General features: G+C 42.1%; 1 protein-coding gene across 6 annotated transcripts in view; it reads right to left on the bottom strand.

The window, feature by feature from the left end:
- Nucleotides 1-19,012, bottom strand: part of PDPR (pyruvate dehydrogenase phosphatase regulatory subunit) — a 29,597-nt gene extending 10,585 nt beyond the window's left edge. For 2 of the 6 annotated variants that reach the window (XR_003399244.1, XM_026857000.1), the window contains exons 1-17: nucleotides 18,777-19,012; nucleotides 18,085-18,382; nucleotides 15,721-15,854; nucleotides 14,685-14,766; nucleotides 14,430-14,593; nucleotides 13,312-13,433; nucleotides 12,345-12,462; nucleotides 10,870-11,019; nucleotides 7,987-8,179; nucleotides 6,338-6,462; nucleotides 4,596-4,751; nucleotides 4,359-4,492; nucleotides 3,816-3,964; nucleotides 2,390-2,502; nucleotides 1,943-2,037; nucleotides 1,213-1,302; nucleotides 790-972 (exon numbers count right to left, since the gene is read on the bottom strand). Coding sequence is in view for 5 of the 6 variants with exons in the window: in XM_026857000.1 (XP_026712801.1) it covers nucleotides 790-972; nucleotides 1,213-1,302; nucleotides 1,943-2,037; nucleotides 2,390-2,502; nucleotides 3,816-3,964; nucleotides 4,359-4,492; nucleotides 4,596-4,751; nucleotides 6,338-6,462; nucleotides 7,987-8,179; nucleotides 10,870-11,019; nucleotides 12,345-12,462; nucleotides 13,312-13,433; nucleotides 14,430-14,593; nucleotides 14,685-14,766; nucleotides 15,721-15,854; nucleotides 18,085-18,311 (2,235 nt within the window). In the remaining variant the exon portion in view is untranslated. Of the gene's footprint in view, nucleotides 1-789; nucleotides 973-1,212; nucleotides 1,303-1,942; nucleotides 2,038-2,389; nucleotides 2,503-3,815; nucleotides 3,965-4,358; nucleotides 4,493-4,595; nucleotides 4,752-6,337; nucleotides 6,463-7,986; nucleotides 8,180-10,869; nucleotides 11,020-11,885; nucleotides 11,992-12,344; nucleotides 12,463-13,311; nucleotides 13,434-14,429; nucleotides 14,594-14,684; nucleotides 14,767-15,720; nucleotides 15,855-18,084; nucleotides 18,383-18,577; nucleotides 18,723-18,776 lie in introns of those variants that run through there. The other 4 variants (XM_026857001.1, XM_026857002.1, XM_026857003.1 and 1 more) reach the window with 4 other exon arrangements.

Here is a 19,012-nt window from a genome sequence, read left to right as displayed (position 1 = left end):
CCAGATGTCAAAAATACTTGTGAAGTGGGCCTTTAAAAAATTCATTCTAATTTTCACTGCAGTGAAAACATGTCACAATTCTACTTTTTGCCATTTTTCTGGTTCCAGAAGTCTCTCATGTTTTATAAACCAGAGGGAAACATATAAAACATATATATGTTTTATAAATACATGTTTTATATTAAAAAATTATAGATGTTAACATATAAAATTGGTGTCCCTAACCACTACATTCCCTTCTCTGAATGATTTGATACAAGCATTTCTTTTAGCTCATGCAAAGATGCGAGAAAGAAGGTAACAAGCAAGTGAAAGAGATGGCACCTGCCACCACAACATGCAGGATACACCTCTACACGGTTCTCATAAAAATAGAGAACTCCCATTGTAATAAAAACAGAGAACACCCGTTCATGGCACCTATCCTCATATTTAACTTCATTAAATGCCACTTGGTGCACAGGCTGGATTTTGCTTCATCAGACTGGGAAAACAGCTGGGAGAAACACAAACTCTGAGCATCTGTGAGGTACACAGCACCCTCACTATGCTGAGTATTGCACACATGAGCAACTCTGCATGCTACACAAATCACTGGGAATGCTGCCCAGGAGGGAGGAAGACAAATATTTTTGCTATTTCTAGTACCTTTATGAAGTACAAGAATATAGGTTATAGTTCTGCACTGCACACAGCTCCATCAGCCCTCCCATGTCCCTTGGCTTTTCGTTCAGTACTGCTCTCCCAGCCACCCCTGCTGCAGGAGGTGATTTCAGTTTTCCACCATACCTTTTCCAGTTTGACCTGGAACTCGCGTCCACACTCCATAGGAGTGGTAAAAGCATCCAGATCCTGGCCCCAGAATGCAAAGAACTTCTCAATGCGCAGACTGCGAAGCGCGTAATAACCGGCATTCCGAATCCCATACTTCTGTCCCATGTTCATCACCTCGTTGTACACATGAAGGGCGTACTGCAAAGCAGAGGTGAAACACAGAGCTGCAGATGAGAGAGCAACAGCAGCTGACCGTGCCCTGCCACTGGAGCACAAGAGTTGTGCCTGACTGGAATGCAATACAAAGCAGGGAAACTGCTCCCGGTGCCTGCAGGCAGCTTTCTCATGGTACAAACCAGACATTTCAGCTCGGAAAGTGTTTCTGATTATGCATGCAAGCAACTGTTTTAATTAGCTAAGGCTACAGTGTACTCTTACCTCTATGGGGATATAAAGCATGAATCCAGGTTCTCCAGTGTGAGTGATACTCATCACACGAATTCCATTAGCATAGCCCACGCTCATCTCCTGCAGAATCAGAGGGGGTGAAATCATCCAAACTGGAACACAGCACAGAGATCCAGAAGGACCACAATGCGTAATGCAAACTACACTGGCCAGCCCTCTCTTCCCTTTCCTTCCTGCAGTTCACCACCAGCACATACTTACAGAGAATTTAAATTAAAAATTCAACTAGTGATCTCACATTATCCAGACTTCTTAATCACTTTGTGACACTTGGCAATAAGCCTCGGAACTAGGTCAGGACACAGACTTGTATTCTGGACACAAGACAGAAGTTGAAGCGCAGTTATCTACTTGGCCTTTTAACGTGACAGAGACAATGACTCCCAAGTCACTAATCCCACCTGCCCCTTGGACAGCTTCATAACCGATTATATGAAGTATACCAAGATATCAAATGGCACCAAGCCTACAGTGAGTGGAATATTGAAAACAAATGCATACTCACCTATATATTTAGCAAGCAGAACCCAAACAGAAGTAGTTAAAAGTGAGCCTAGTGGACTCATTACTAACCGAGCTCAGTAACTGCAGTAAACCTCTATGTAAATCTAAATCCCCCTCTAACATAATTCTTCCCCTCCTTTCACACATGCCTTCAAAAACCTAGCAGGGTGAGGAGGAAGGAAGCACAGTCACTCACCTTGCAAAAGAGAGAGGGAAAGTGCTCTGGAGTTATCGGGGCATATGACAACTCTGACAAGACATCCACAGCACGGGGGCCAATGAGATTGAGAGCTGAAGAGGGGAAGATAACAGTATTAGGATGAGACTGGAGGAGTCTTACCCAGCGTCTAACTTGCATACATGCATGCCCCAGTTTCTACAGTCTCAGTGTTTATTGAACTAACAGGTATGTTTATGAACAGAGAAAAGTCATTAAAATCCCTCTCCTGACACTCCACGGGAAAGAAAGTCTACCAGCTTTCTTGTTAGAAAGAAGTCTCTGAATTGCTGTTTTCATCCAACTGTTTGGGAAGGAGACCCAGTCACCACTTCTAGGCACTTCAAACAATTAATTGGCATGCAGCACAGGACACGTTTGTGGTTTCAGGCTGTATAAGGAGGTCTGCTTTCAGTGAATTCTTACCAGTGTACTTCCAGGTCACATCTTCCATGGTCACGTTGCTGTCATCAGGTAAGCGGTTCTTCAGCCAGGCCCAGCAATGGACTTGCTGGTCAGTAGGGGAAATCATGAAGAAGCTGGAACAGACGAAATGAAACCAAGAAACAATGAATGGACAGCCACAAGATAAGCCAGTGCATTATTTGTCTCCAAACTACTGGAGCCATTCAGCAGCTTCCAAGCTAACAGGAGACCAAAACAAGCTGGTTTGCAAAAACCACAGCTAAAGTCTCTGGATCAATGCCACCACATCTGTCAGGACAAGAAATCCCAGCCTTCAAGCATTAGCAGTAGTCTGGTGACAAGAAGTGACTACAAGTGGAACACAGGCAGTTCTACAGAAAGTTCACAGGGTATCTCAAAAGTCACAATCATTTTGCAGAAGGCTTTCACAGCTCTTCATGACCAGCGATTGTCTGCTCTGACAGTCACAAGAGTGCATGGTTCACACAGCAATTTCTTGTTTCAGCAGAAGTCTTTTCACACACAATGGCGGTTATTATTAACAGTTTCCAAAAACAGAACTCCATTTGATATGTGAAAATGAGCTACTTGTTGTGTAAGTCTCTTTCATGCAAACTGCAAGTTAAAGTACATTATTGACAGAGATAACATCTGCAGAAATGACTAGGCAAGGAGGAAAGCTACTGGTTTCACACAGAGAAGGACAATACTTTTAAGCAATACATGAATGTAGACAGAAGAGGAAGAGAAAGAAAAGCTGTTTCCAATTGAAAGAGCAGGAAAGAAGAATGCTTTCACACCAATACAATGAACCCATGCATAGAAAATGGTCCAGAGAAATAAAACCAACATTCAGCTGGGACACGTCCATGAAGAAGTTTTTAAAAATAAGAGAGAGCCCAAACTACTGAGTCTAAGGATAAGATCCTGTTACCACATCAGTTTGCATCAGAGAGTACAAAAAAGAATCATGAGACTGCAGAGCTGAGAATTAGGTACCCATACTGCAATGAAAGTTAAAATCATCAGAAAGTAGTATTTTGAGCATACAGTTCCAGTGAGGAGACTGGCCAGGAACCAATGAGGAACCATTTGGTTTGTGCTTTAAATGACGACCTAAATTAATGAACTCTAATGACTGCTGAAAACAATTTGTCTTTCAGTTGAGAAATTAAACATCTGAAGGCCCAACATTTTGTAGGAACCTATGTTCCTCTGTAGTCCCAGAAAAAGGAGTATTTTGCCCAATACTGGTAAATTCAGGAGCTCATTCTCATTTGGGTTACTGAATTAGGAACCTAAGTGAAGAATCGAGACTTCTTTTCTTCTTTACAGAGGGGGAAAAGGTTTATGATCTACAAGAAGAGATTCTTAAAGGCTCTAACACCCAAAGGGTGAGGGACAAAGATGCTGTCTGCATACCTACCTGCGTTTGCTCAGCCGTGCTATGCTACAGTCATTCTCATAACCTCCTTTCTCATTAAGCATGCCCGTATGCACAACATGCCCGACTGGCACATCCAGGTCATTTGAGAAGAGATACTGCAGACTCTCCAGGGCCTGGTCTCCTGTGGACTACATGAATTGAAAGAGAGAGCAAGTCAGACAAGCTGTCTGAGCAACACAAATCCACTGGGGCAGTTTAAGATCGCATCAATGTCCCAGCTCAAATTCTTTCAATTTGTAATGATAGTGACACTGATGTCTTGAGCGTGATACGACACAATGGTGACATAGTGCCAGAGGTCAAATTCCATTTACAGACCAAGCTGGTATTTCTATAAACTGGGCCTTTGACAGACAAAAAGCCATCTGTGCTAAACATTATGGTATAACCTGAATTTGGTCACATAGCTTGACTTCCTCTATCTAGCCTCAATAGGACACACAGAAATTTGCAAAAGCAGTCAATAATAAACTAAAGGCAACCTTTAGCAAGCTGAAGCTTTGTCAGCTCCCAAGTACTTACGCTTATTTCAAACTTGGTAAAAGATGACATGTCAATGACACAAACTGCTTCCTTACAGCATTTGACTTCGGAACCCACAATATCAAACCAGTCTGGTTTGTAAAAGGTTTTGCTCTGATCCAAATCCAGCAGATCTAATGTAAAGAAGAACCAAAGTGACAATTCATAAATTGGATGAACTAAAGATTTTACACAGACCAACAGGGATGAACTAGGCAGAGGAAAATACAATCTCACCTTTCCCAGGTGGGACAAAATACTTGACTCTCTCAAATCCATGCTTCTCCATCCACCTAGCTCCCTGTGCATCCAGACGGTCGTACAACGGTGAAGTACGCAGCTGCCTGCCAGTCTGGAAGTCCCAGCGGGGAACTTTCAGATCACACATGAGGGCTGCAATGGTCACAAAGATCCATTACTAGGCAAAGTGATTATCTAACATTTTCTTCCAGATTATCAATACTTACTAATAAGTGAACTATTAATAACGTTCCTTCAAAACAGTTCTGACCTTCTTTTTCTGTTTTTGAAAACTGACAAATCTGTTTTGATCTGTTTATAGCTATTCAGAATCAGAGTAACAATATTTACACAGAACACTTACATTTGTAGATACTTATGGTCTCATGACAATACTGTCAAGATAACAAAAACTCCTTATTTTTCATGAAGTCATGTTGACTAGCATTAATTATGCATTATTCTTCCCTGACAGCATGCTATATCAGACACTTATCATTCTGACAATACTAATGCTGGGGTAGGCAGCCCACAGCTACAAGAATCATCTAATTCAGCTTCTTAAATATTGGCAGTTCAGCTTTTTCTGATTATTGAAGCTTTTCCAAATGGCTCCTATGCTTTTTCAGCAAATACAGACTATTCCTATTTAGTAAACAAGTTACCCTAATAAATGTTTAGCATCCTCCCTGGTTATCAGGGGGGAGCAGTAACTCAAGGAATTGAATACTTCTTTATAAATGTTACGTTTCTACGTAGGTCATAAACTGCTTAAAATTGAAGGTAAGCTGAATATTTCTTAGTGAATGCTTATATTGTTTTTGTCTCATAGCTAAGGATTTAATGTTTTTATTGGCATTATCTGGTACTGGTACTCCTGAAAGCAAGGGTAGAGGGAAAAATAGATTAGAAAGGGAACATAACACTACAGAAATTGCGTACGGAACTCATCTTGTAAAAAATAGAGTGATTCTGTAGCTATCAGAATTGAGATTTGTATTGGAAAGCAACCACAGAATAATGCCAAGAGTATAAAGGGATTCTTCTGAATCTCTGCTTTTACACAAACACATGTTTTTAGTTTAGACTTAGTATCCAAATAATTATTACTGTTTTGCAACTTGTGGATCACTTCATCCTTCCATTTGAAACCTGAAAAGAAGTTGTCCACATTACCTCAATACAGATAATCAAACAATAGGAGGAAACTAATTATGTCTTTAGACAGGAGCAATGACACCTCAAATGTATTCTGCAAGGTATTTATTGCAAACTTTGACAGGAGAAAGCAGAATATGTCTATGAAGACTTCCTGAATGATGTGAGATAACTGGATCACATACTCATAAGTTGGAAGTGACAGCATTTCCACACTGTAATGACATGCAAAGAATAGCAGTGTTTGAGAGAGTGTAATATTCCCAGTTAAGACCTTGGCATTGCTTTATTAGGTTGGAGTCCTACACCAATACACACTAATTTCCCCACACCAGAGGCAAAGCACAGAAATAGGAGAGAGCATGGTACCAACAGCATTTCTTTAAGAAAAGCTAATAAGAGCACTGCTGATACAAAAAACCTCCCATCCTTTCCTTTCTCCTGGGAAGAGGCTGTATTGCCAAAAAGGAGGCCAGGAAGAAGGAAAATTGTTCTCAGAGTGATGACAGATGAGAAACGGTGCAGCAAAGAGGAAAATCCTTGACATCCTGGCCAGCACTGAATGCAGAGACCTCACTTACGCATTACTTCCATCACACGGTGACGGAGGAAAGTGCGACTGCTCTGAAGGGTACCAAAACGTTTCAAATCCAGAGGCCAGACATTTTCTGATGGATACCCATTTACCATCCACTCCGCCAGGTACCTGATGGAAGAAGTAAAGAAAATTGAGATATAAGCCAATGTCTTAAAGGAGAATCTAGCTTTGAAGTCAGAAGCAAGGCAATTTGGACATAAGGTCTGGCAGCAGGGAGAGAGAGAGAAAACTAGCGTGGTATTCCCAAAACTAGAAGAATCTGGAAGGTTTCCCTTTATAAAACCCATCCACCAGATTTCCAAATTATTAATTTCCCATGAGGATGAAACATACAGGGCAGCAGGAAGTTAAGGACACGTGGTAAATGAAGCCAGAGTCTGGACAGGTAGCCTGGCTGACACGATCAAGTCCTTGGGCTGTGCTACAGAAGGAGGTGCTGCGTACATTTAAGTTGGAGTTAGGAGGCTGACTGCTTTGTCATTTTTCAGTTCCTGGTGTAGGCTCAGCCACAAACCATCAGTGACAGCATTCATTTCAGCACGAGGTGCCAGCCATGTTATGTTTAGCTACATTTCTAGCAGTGAAGGAGGAAGGCATGCTCCAGAGCTAAAGGACAAAGGCAGCTCAGACCAAAGCAGAGCAGAAGGATCTGTTCACAGTCAGTAAACAGAAAAACAAAGGGGGTTGAGACTGATCATTAAAAGTTACATTAGCAAGCTAAGCTGCTTATCTTGAGGCTGTAGCAACAAATGGATAAATAGTGCTTTTACCTTCAGAAATTATTTTGATTCTTAGAGAACCTCTCTGCAAAGATTCTATTTTATATGACAAAGAAAAGCAATCATGAGTTGCTTCCCTGGTGAGTTAAATTATTAGACAATGGACAGAAACTAGTGGAGACAAGTGCAGACACTAACACCTGCCATGAATAATGAGCAGCTCATTAAGAAGGCTGTAGGGCAGAAGGGATGTCGGGTTGCCAAAACCAAATGGCAATCAGAGGGAGTGCCACTTTGTAAGCAACTTTGCTGCTGGGATCACACTTATACGTCTGTCAAAGTATTTGCATTAACATAGGAACTGGATTTTACTGGGAAATGATCCCATCCCTAGCTCACTGGCAGAGGACAGTCTTTAACAGTACTGGCAGCACTGGCATCACATATGTGGTGCTTCATCTACATCAGATTCTCTCTGTTTTCAGAGAAATGAGCTGTTGGGTCAACTTGAATAATCTTAAGGACTTAAAACAAATAATAAATTAAAGGGGATCATGGAGTACAGAAGAGGAGGGAATATATGCTTTCCTAAGCTTTTATCTCTTCCTGGTAGATAAAAAAATCAGACCAGTGAGCTCTAAGGAAGCTTACTTGATCCACAGCAGGCTGCTGATCACTGAGATGCCTGAGGAAAGGTATGCAGGACAGGACGAGAGTCCAACACAGATTTGGAATACACACAGGAGAACATAATCAGAACATGGCAACTGCTCTGCTCCTTCACTCAAGTTGGAAATGAAAGAGAGAAGGTGACAAATACTGACCAGAACATTCTACACAGAAGGATCACCTGAGCAGTCTCTTTTCTTGGTTAAAACCTTACTTACACACATAGGAGTGATAAACCACTTACTTGCCTGCTCCCCCACCATATGAGATACCAGCTGAGTTCATGCCAGCCAGAACAAAGTAGCCCCGCACGGTGGGCGACTCTCCCATGATGCACCGCATATCTGGTGTGAAGGACTCTGGGCAATTCACCAACTGCATGATTTGCAGAGCCTCCAGATCTGGCATCCTGCGCAGAAGGGCACTCAGAAGTGGCTCTAGGACACAAGAGAAACAAAAGTCATAGCCTTTGGTCTCGATGCATTTCAGCTACTTCAAACTGGACAGCCCGACAGAGGCATGCTGCTGTCCGACAGATGGAAACGATTTTCATGTTTCAATACAGTCACAGGATAAACCATTCACTTGCTGGAACTAAACAAAATGGATCACACAGCATACCATAAAAGCAGCCATACCAATCCAGACCAAGAGCCCAGTGTTGTTTTTAACAGTGCAAGAGTGTGTTCACTTTTGTTAGGGAAAACAATAGGAAAAGACATCAAATAGATACCTAGCGAGGAGTAAGAACAGGCAAATCTCTATGATGCTTGTCCCACACACTCTGTCAGCTTCCGCTTACCATCAGCTCAGACAATTTCCTAAAAACCTGATGCTTTCCCTATTTAGTAGGCTCCAAACTAATCTCTCTTCTTGACCACTCATCCCCAAACTCACGAAAACATCCTGCAGACGCTGACAAGGAGTTCCACATTTAATATTTATGGTATGAGGAATCAGCTTCTTTTGTTTTGAAATTCACACTCAACTAACTTTTTTTGATGCCTTCCAGTTGGCATAACAGGAGAGACAGTGAGCAGCAGATCCCCATCTATCCTGTCCATCTCATTCAAGATTTCATAGACCTCTGTTTATTTCCCTTCTGTCATCTTTTTCCCCGCCCACTCAGTCATTCCTTGCTTGGAAACAGGTTCTGAGCTTTGATCAGACTCCTGCTGCTCTTTCACCAGGCCTTCTCCAGTCACATGGTACCCTCTGGAGACAGGGTGCCTAGAACCCACCTAGTATCTAGTACGCCAAGGATTTAGTGTTGCATAATGACTGTGTTTTCTACTCCTTTCTTAATAATTCACAACTTGTCTTTTGCTTTGACTGCTGCTGAGCTGATGTCTTCACAACCCCAAGGTCAGTTCAAAGCCCACAATTTTGTATGGTGAAAATAAGACCACCCCCACACACCTGCGTCACTTCACATTTATCCTCATTGAATTTCGTTGCCACTTCATTGCCCAGTCATGCTGGAAAGGTCCCTCGGCAATTCTTCACAGTCTGATATTTGAGAATGTTAATAAAGGAACAAGCTATCTACTTTGTTTTTCTTGTCCAGAAGTTACCTCTGCATAGTACTCCAGATAAAAGCCCTCAAGATTCAGCACTAATAACACTCCTCAGCTTCACACACACAGAGTAAAATAATCAGACTTCACATTACCTAAGAAGGTACAAGCAGAAACAGTCTTTCTGACCTGCTCCCTTTCCTCTCTCATGCATGAGAATTCCTGAGTCAGAGCCTGTAGTTACAGACTTTTTCCTTATTAATAAAAAGAAGGATCAGTGTTAGATTTATTCTCATACCCAGCCCAACATTTAAGCAATTGTACAGGCTATTTTAAAATCAAAAGGTGTTCCAACGAAAAAGATCAAAGCAGTAACGTAAGAGCTCAAACCGCAGGAACTGCAACCCTAAAAAAGGATCAAATATTGGCTGAGTAAGCTCTGACTCCGCTCAACTGTTCAGTATGTTTGAACTGACAAAAGGGTACTACTGGAACATTGCATGCAGTTTCTTCTGAAACTTGAGCAATTTGTGGGTGCCTGCAAGCAGTGAGTTCTCATTTCAGCAGTACCTAGAAAACCAAAAAAGGAAGTGTGTGCAGAGCTCAGGCAACTCATTAGTGAAGCTATTCTCTTCAAGCAAGTCTGTAGGCATCTACAGATCTAAAAAACTTTAGCATATGCCAGCACAAAACTGCACCCCATCCTGGCTCCACCCCCTGGAGTTTAAACTTTTATGGTGTCAATATGGCACCTCAGAGAAACAGAAGTAAAATTAATCAGTTTAACCTGGGGAGTAGCTGGAAGAACGTACTACCACTGCAGAAAGAAATCAGTGAAAATCCACCTGTGCCTAGAGACACATACAGAGGCATGCACATTCACAAGGGATGCAAAGAGCTCTGACACAAGGGAAAACTGGATCCCTGAATAAAAGGCAAATCTGAAAATTGAGAGGGTATGCACAAACTTACCAGGCATAAAAGAGGGGGGGAAGGAATCCCTAGACCATTCTATGTTCTTTCCTACATAAAGAGCCCTCCATGTAAAAATACATATAGAATATAAAAGTAGAATCAAATAAAATGTGAAAGACAGAACATTTGGAATATAATAAACCAGCGCTGTCAATGGTGGGATGAAGTTTGGGAAGCAACAATACCAAGTTCTGTCCACAAAGCAGCCACTGCTGATGGAAATGCACTTGGCAGACACAGTTGAAGAGGGCTGCAGAAACAAAATACCACGGCTACATGGCAGGTCAACAGTGTTGATCTACAGCATCACAAGAAGAGCACAGCATGTGGCACTGACAGTCAAAAATCAAATGAAATCGAAGAACAGCACTGGAAAGTTTATGTAGTACCTTGCTGCACTGGAGGAAATTAATATATGCTCAGGGTGTATTTTTAAACACTACGCAGGTATTGATGTAGTCCTTAGTAAAGGGGTTTTATGCAAATTACTGACAAACGAAGAGATGAATGAATTTGAGAGAATATTCATCTTTCCCACACCTTTCAGGTAAAGGCAGACACACACTAGCTGGTTGACAGCCTTCTGCTGAAGCCACGTGTTTCATTGCTGTGGGAATCTTTCCTCCCTAACATACCAAAATGATCCCAGTCTTCTTGAAGGTTCTGAATCTCCAGCTGGTTCCGTCCCTCTGTGAAGAGAGGTTTGGGGTTTTTCTCAAAGCCTCCTGAGAGGATGCCACCTTGCCAGTTGCGTATGTAGATCCTGCCATCTGGGTCTACAATAGCTGCAGAGGAAAGAAAAGAGGTGGGAAGGGAATTGAGAGAAGGGATGGCTGTTGTTGCACTAACACCAGCGATAGGGACTGGTGACAGGCTGGGTCAAGCTAGTCACCTCCTGACAGAGAAGGGACAGTCTCAGTCCCCCATCCCCACACTTCCACACCATCCTGGTTCTCACGTGACACATTGGTGAGCCAGTGTTAACTCCCACCACAACTATGCATGTTAACTTTTGGGCAGCACAGTAAACTGAATTGAACTTGAAGAGCACCCAAGCCAGCAGACAGTGTTACCAGGCGTGGGAGAACACAAAAGGGAGGTAGATCCCTTGTGGCACTGCTGAGCTATTATACTGGCTTAGTTCCACTGGAACTGCACCCAAGACCAGACCTTCCGCCAAGAGATGTCCTGTTTTCCCCTCCCCACTTCTCTTCCTACATTAAGGACAGTTAATTTTAATGGGGATGTGTCACTGATCCAGTTTGCTACAGGCCACCAGCACAAAGGTGGGCAGCACTGGGGTGAAGACAAGCAGTCAGGCCTGATTGCTTCTTCCAGTAGCAGAGTCAACTTGAAGCATCTATGATACTCCACTGACATGTTCCATAGCAATTTTTTCCATGTACAGAAATGCTGTGAATATATATGTGTGCGTGAAAAAAAAATAAAATTAAATTACCCAGTCAAGTGGAAATTGAGCATTCAGGGACTGAATTCCCTGGAGAGTCTATACATTACTCACTAGAAGCAGAAACTCTTGCTAAGAGTTAAAAAAATAAGCAAAGCTCTCAACTTCCCAACCACAGTTTTCAAACACAAGGGCTTTTCTTTAAGAGATCCAAAAGCCAGAACATGGGGGAGGAGCAATTACCTCAAGTGTTTGGTTGCCCCTACAGCTCATAGACATGTAAATGCCATTGTAAAGCCTTAGCTTCAGTTGGAGGAAAGGAATAGATGGGCCATTTGGGGACAGCAGCCTGCAAGGAAAACACAGTGCCAAGGCTAGCACCCTCTCCAGCCCACAAATGTAACACTCTAGAGTCTCAGACACACCTATTAGTCAAGCTAGAGTCAAGGTCATTCTTCTGCTAAGTTGACAAACTCTGAAAATCAATTTCTGCAGCAAAAGCCTTCTGAAGAGTGAGGAAAGAGATTCCTTCTACCACCAAAAGAGGATATTCAGAGCAATTCAGCTGGAATGTACTTCACAATCCCAAATGAGCTGAGAACCGAGAGCCCTAGTTGGCTTTTTTGTCATAAACTACACATTGCCTTGGAAAGGCAGATGTAGTTCACTGAGAAAAGTGAGGGAGAGCTGAAGAATCCTTACTTGGTAAGCTGCTTGGCAGAGGTTCCTTCAAAGGATGTGTCAGGAGGTAAAAGTGTTCACAGGCATGCAGTGGGATATTGACTGGTTCCTCCCCAGAGTGGCCCAACTCATAAGCCCACTGAAATAAAAAAAAAAGTGCTGGTTAGAATGCAGAAGAAGAAAACTAACTCCAATAAAAAAGGCAGGACAAAAGAACAGCTCACCTCTGTAAGATGCTTTCATAAAAGACCAAGTAAGATTTGGTTCAGTACCCTAAACCTTAAACAAGACACAGATTTTTTTTTCTCTTTTCTTAGAATCTGAATTGTTTAGGATAAAGACTGTTTTTCTGTCCTTCACAGAAGATTTACAAAAGTGGGGCCCTGATTCAAGACTAAGAAGTATCAACTTACAATACAAAAGTAAGATCTGTACACCAAAGAGAAACACTAGGCTCAGCCACTAGAAGAAGCAAAATAGTCAGGATTTAGATGCCTGTACCGCTAAGACTCCATACTAACAAGATAGCCAGCTGCTAGTTGAGAAACATCAATTATCAGATGTATTTTTACAGTAGAGAAGACATGACACTAAGGGGAGGAAGAAAAGGAATTTTTGGGGTGGGGAAGAGAGAATGGTAGACAGACTTAACTGTCTTACTAAAAGCCAAATCAAAACTCTTCCTGTCAGAAGGGTGCACCCCTGAGGCGAGAGACCATGGGCAGAGCTGTACCAACAAGCAGCAGGGTGCTCCTCAGCAGGTTATCATCCAGCCTTTGGTGTCAAACAAACAGCAAGCACTACTCTCCTCCTTCACATCCCTGCTGGTCCAAGAAGCTGAATAACATGACTTTGATCTACTCTAGTAAACCAAGCCAAAGCACAAACTGTAAAAAAAATTTAAAAAGGAAAACAAAAAAAGCCCTAAGGAAAGTGCACATGTTCTTAACCAAAGGAAAAAATGAAAGAAAAATTTTAATAATTCAACCTGGCCAGCACAGTTGACAAAGTACTGGCATTGAATCTGTCCTCTGTCGGTCTCAACTCCAGTCACACGACCCTTCTGGACTGAGACATGACTGACACTCGTCCGTTCATGAATCTGGACACCTGAAGAGGACACAAGAAAGTGACTGTACCACCAGCCTTCCTTCTATTGTGTCAGGCTGTTAATGATAAACCATTAAACTCAACCTAAACACTTATTTTCTCTTTAAGACAAAATTTCTATCTTTGACCCAGTAATTCTTAAGTGAAACCCTGTTATTTGTAAAATGTCATGCATACAATTTGTACATAATTTAAAGGCTGAGAGTGTGAAGTTACAGTACTTCTTCCCATCTGACAATGTGGGTGATAAATACACTCTAGTATTAACAACATGAAAAAAAAAAGTCTCAACTATGAATTTCTTTCCATTACAATTTCTTTATGCAAGAAAGTCTGTAGTTTCAGATGGCAAGACTGGTTCTTTTTTTAGGAAATCAGTCATTTTGTGAAAAAAATCAATTAACAGTATGCAAAAAAAAGCTGGACTAAAAGCAACTAAGAGTCGTATCTTCCTAAGTAGCTTCTTACAATCTGATGGACTTTCATCCTTAAAGAGTTTCACCTCTGTTACCATATCTAACCTTTCTCCCACTTCTAGACCACTCCGAATTTGCCAAGGCGCTGGGCAAACAGCATTTATTACCACACTTCCAAATGCATTTTCAAAGCATATGTGCCCAATGAAATATTCCACAAAGACTCAGTCACACCTTTGCATTTGTAGGTAATTAAAACACTTTTGATGTGTAATTTTGAGTCAGATCCTATGAAGAACTGTTTATGATAAAAGAGAAACATATAACCAGTAAGGACAACAAACTGGTGCCTGATCTATCACAACAGATCTGTGAAGACTCAGTATGGTAAAAAAAGATCAGTCGTTTTTTTGAGGAAAAATGTTTTAAAGAATCCGAACCTTACAGAAATAACTAAATTTTGGTCTTCGGTGCTCAGTTACAATACCAAAAGGGATGCAGAATTATTATTTTTTTTTTTTTATGGACAGAAGACAACTATCATGCAGGAGAGCACTCTATAGGTAAGAAAACCTCATACCATTCCATGAGGCAGCGGTTGCCAGAGCCAGACTCACATTGGCAGATGACACGAGCGCATCTTCTGGCACATACATGGCCCCCACAAGGTCATGGATGTTGATCAGTGGGTGGAGTTGTGCCACTTGCTTTGGGGTGATAATTTCACAAGGTATCCCCATTACACTGCCACAGAACGTAAGAAATATGCTGTCATTAGTCTTGCAGGATAGCTAGTGCAAACTTAAGATCAGTTTTATTTCCTGCTTATACGTACTTGAGCGATGAAGCAATGCGTTTCAGAGAGATTAGTCGATCCTGAGTCTGAGCCAGTGAAATAGAGCCTGTCTTCATGTACCCTATGACAATGACCAAAGTCAAGTCAGATTTGGACGGGATCTTGAATTCCTTTTAATCTCAGACCCATTGCTTTAATATAATTGCAGACCTGTCACTTCCACTAATCAGGAGCCCAGAAACCCCAGATCCCCAAATAGTTTTAAATGTTTATCACTTAGTAGTTAAAAACTGCATTAGCCAACTTTTCAAAAAAGCTATTTGATTTTGTGTTCTTTCTACTGCATTTACTTATGTTTAAAAAAACCCCTAAACTTCACATGTGATAGCTATTAGAACAGAGAGAGGTTACTGGCAAAAAAGTGATTTAACTACTCAGAAGAATAAAACCTAAACAACTAAACACAGACACTTTGTGATTCCACCATCTGCAACATATTAATACTAATCTTAATTATAGGCACATTACAGACTCTGCTGAGTTGTTGACATATACCACAAGGCCACCTTGTCAGCAGAAAACTTTCAGTGACCAAGTTCTTCCTATCAGGTACACGCCTGAGCATTTGGGAGGGAGAGAAAGAATTTTAACACAATGTTTTCTTGTTATTTCCAGGATGAGACTTAAGTAAGATACCTTGCTTTGCCTATGCTTTCGTGCTTCTGTTAACCTCCTCTTTTTGAGAAGTGAATCAGTGCAGGAAATGGGCCATTTGCTCCAGTACTGCAATATACTTTTTGGTGTCCTTGTGAAAATTCACCTATATTTGCCCAAGTTACAGACAATGTAAAAATTGTCACAGTTTCCAGGTAGTTTGCCTTTGGTTTGCCCATCTGGTATTCTTCTTCCCATTCTTCTGAATACACTGATAGCATTCCTTTGTATCTGATTCTGTCCAAATGTATTGGTTCTGAACAGGAACCACCACTCATAAGACAGTGTAAAATTACTTTCGTATTTCAGCAGCAATACTTTGATTCAGTTTTCCAAAGATCAAAGATCACACTTTCAGTACCTGTTTTTACTCCTGTCTCTTGTTCCAGCTGTTGGTAGAGCTTGTTTGAGTAGTCTGCCATCTTCAGCTCTATGGACACGTGCCTGGCTGTGCTCACGATGCCAGCACAGAAGCGAGTGGTACCAGCAGCCAACCTGGAGGAGATTGTGAAGGCCTCATCCAGCTGACAGGTGGAGAGGCGAGCACCCCCCAACAGGCTGCTCCAGCAGCTCTGCTGACAGCACAAACCAGACAGCCACTCTCCCCCAAACATCACACCGAAAACTGTAAGGTGGATAATGGAGGGATAATGCAACCTCTAGAATGCTCTTCCTTTAGCTCACTTTTGAAAACACATTGTACTCCAAAATAATTATTCTTTAACTAGTCCTAACCACTGAAATTTTTCAAAGAAAGCACTTTAAAAAAATTACCTTATGCTTAAGTCAACCTGCCAACCTAATACTTTCTTTCTCTGTTGCAGGATTTCCCCCAAATGAAAATAAATTTCAATTTGAATGTTGCATCTTTGCAGTTTACAGTAAGAACTAGTCCCTCTTACTGTGCAGCAACTTCCGTAGATACTTCTTGTTCCTTTTTACACTGCCCTTAAGCCACTGTCCATCTAACTATTTGATGAAGGGCTGCTGTAGAGAAGAAACCTATTAAAAACTACCTACAGCCTAAAGAGGGGAAGACAAGACAACTATATTTAAGCATCTCTCTTGCAACCTGCTTCCACAATATTTCCAAGTCATCTTTTCTGCTGCTAAAGCAATTCTGCTTTTTTCCACTTGCCTATGCAAGCCTTTGACAAGGCTGCTTTTGGCTTAGCATGTCCATATTCTCTCAGGAATTGAAGCAAAGAATCAGTTGAGTAAGGCATTCTTTTTGCTACATCCCTTCTCAGTGACAACTGAAACAGCTGAAGCACAGTCTCACAGTGCTGTGCTTACCATAAGACATTTCTGCTAATGCAATATTCTATTTTATCTTGAGCATGCACACAGACTGAGCTGGTACAGGTTCAGTAATGGGGTATTCATACTGCACTCTAAGCTAGTAAAGATTACAATCCCTTACAAACGAAGCCTAGCACCTAATTTCACTCGGAAGAACACTGCTCACAAGATCTCAGATGCAACTACCCAATTTCCTCTCTTTGCAGCTATGAAGAACCTGATGCTACCTGCTATCCAGTCATGCAAAGTCAAAGAATCACAGCTAATTATTCAGTTGGGAAGCTCAAAGCTAGATGGAAAAGATTCTTAGTCCAGCACCTAGTTAGGGGGACTGCTGCAATAAACATCTCTTCAAAATCTTAGCGGTGTCTCATACCTTCCAACAGGATCTACCTACTCTGTCACAGACTGCTGATCCAACTCACCGAGGAGCACACAAAGACTTGTACTCAGCCAAACTGTAATGGCTTTAGCTGTTATACAGATGGGCATGAAATCCTGCAACAGCCAAACCAGATAACCCAAGTCTTTTACCAGCTTACAGCATGCTGGTTTAGTGATGTTTGCTTATAACTTCCAAATCTCCTGCCATATCTGAGCTTTGCTAGTGGTGTAATACTTCATATATGTATCACATCCTACTTCCAGACGTGGTCAGTAGTGGCTGGATGATTTATGCAAATTTTTAGTTTTCTTAAAATGGTCCATCTTCACCAGCTGTGCTATGCTTTACATGATTAGCTGTGATTATGCCAGAGCAGATGGATACCTTCCAAAGGAACCGTGGTCTATGGAAAACCCATGCCAGGGCAGAGTTGTCCTGATGGGAACTGCAGCCTGCGGAGGACCCACACTGGAGCTCAGCACTGATCACACTCCCAACTACTCATCCCCTGTGTTTCTTGGGGCAGAGAAAGGGGGGTGAAAGAACCTGAAGTGAAGGAGTGGAGTTGAGTATGGGAAAGGTGGTTTTAATGTTTGCTGGTTTGCACATGGCATGAAATGCTGTTTTGCAACTGGCATGAAATAAAGTAATTCTTTAGTTATTTTAAAGTAATTCTCCCTAAAGGCAAGTTTGTTTTGTCCACGGCAGTAACTGGAAAGCAATCTCCATGTGTTTTATCTTGATCTGTGAGATTCCTCAACCTACTTTCTCCCTGTCTTGCTGAGGAGGGAAAGTGAGTGGCTGTACAGGAGTCTGGCCTTTAACCAAGGCTAACCGACCACGGTCACACAAGGTATACCATTCCCTTTGTGGGTCTGCCCTATGCTTGGGAAAAAGAAATAAGTGTTGTTACTAATGTTTGGTATAAGCTTATTCCATAGGTACAAATCCTGGCAAAGAGGTAGAAATAACGTATCACAGCAGATGCTGCTACACGTGAAGTCCTGTTTCTTTTGTTTTGTTACCAGAAATCCTTACCTGCCCTGCTCAAGTAAGACTATATCCTTCCAACCCATCTTGGAAAGGTGATATGCCACGGAGGTGCCCATGATTCCACCACCACAGATGACAACCTGCGCCTGTGCTGGCAAGGAAATTGGGTGAGGTTCTGCTGTACTTGAGGTACTTCGCTGGGAGCACGTCATTCTTCTCCATTTTGGGTTAGCTGCCCGCCACCGGACATCTGACAGTAATCGGAGAAACATCCTGGCAGCTTTTTGAGTTTTCTTAAAGCAACAACTAGATGTGCTCAGATGTTAACTCAGTACCAGTCCTTCTAGGAAGGAAAAGATGAGAATCATTTACCACTCATTATATACAATGTTGTCAGCGGCAAACATCATGTGGTGCATCGGGTGTAAGTGGACATGGAAAAGCTGATGAGCAAACAGACAGAAGAGCAATTATTCAGTCCTGACACAACAGTCTCGCTATTAAGATTGGATCACGTAATGGGTACAGAGTATTACACCTTTGTTTTTGATGTCAGGGTAACTTGACAATGAGAAAAGAACTGGACTAAAGCTGAAGAAGAACGGTGAGAACACTCTCACATGAATAGGCAGAATGGAGAAAGCCAGCAGGCACAGACCACGCTCTGAGGTCTTTCATAAAGGCTGAGGTTAACAGGATGCAAATAAGCTTGATTATTAACGTTGTCAGGCCTTTACCTGAATAAGGAAATGAAGTCTGCGACCAGGTTAACTAGAATGAGGAACGAGACGCGCTCTCCGGCAACACCAGCTTTACCACAGGCCGTTCCGCAGGGCCTCCGGCCGCGGTGCCGGCAGACAGCGGCTCAGCCCCGGGCCCACGGCAGGCACTTCGCCCTGTGCCTCGCTCAGCGCCTTACAGCTGCAGGTTTCTGGTTTCTCCTACCCGCAACCTGCCCAAGGCCTCAGGTCCC

This window comes from Athene cunicularia, assembly GCF_003259725.1.
Source record: "Athene cunicularia isolate RWA chromosome 11 unlocalized genomic scaffold, athCun1 chr11_part1, whole genome shotgun sequence".
Classification (NCBI taxonomy): domain Eukaryota; kingdom Metazoa; phylum Chordata; class Aves; order Strigiformes; family Strigidae; genus Athene; species Athene cunicularia.
Note: the sequence above shows the minus strand (reverse complement) of the source record. Positions and strands in the feature narration are given on the sequence as shown.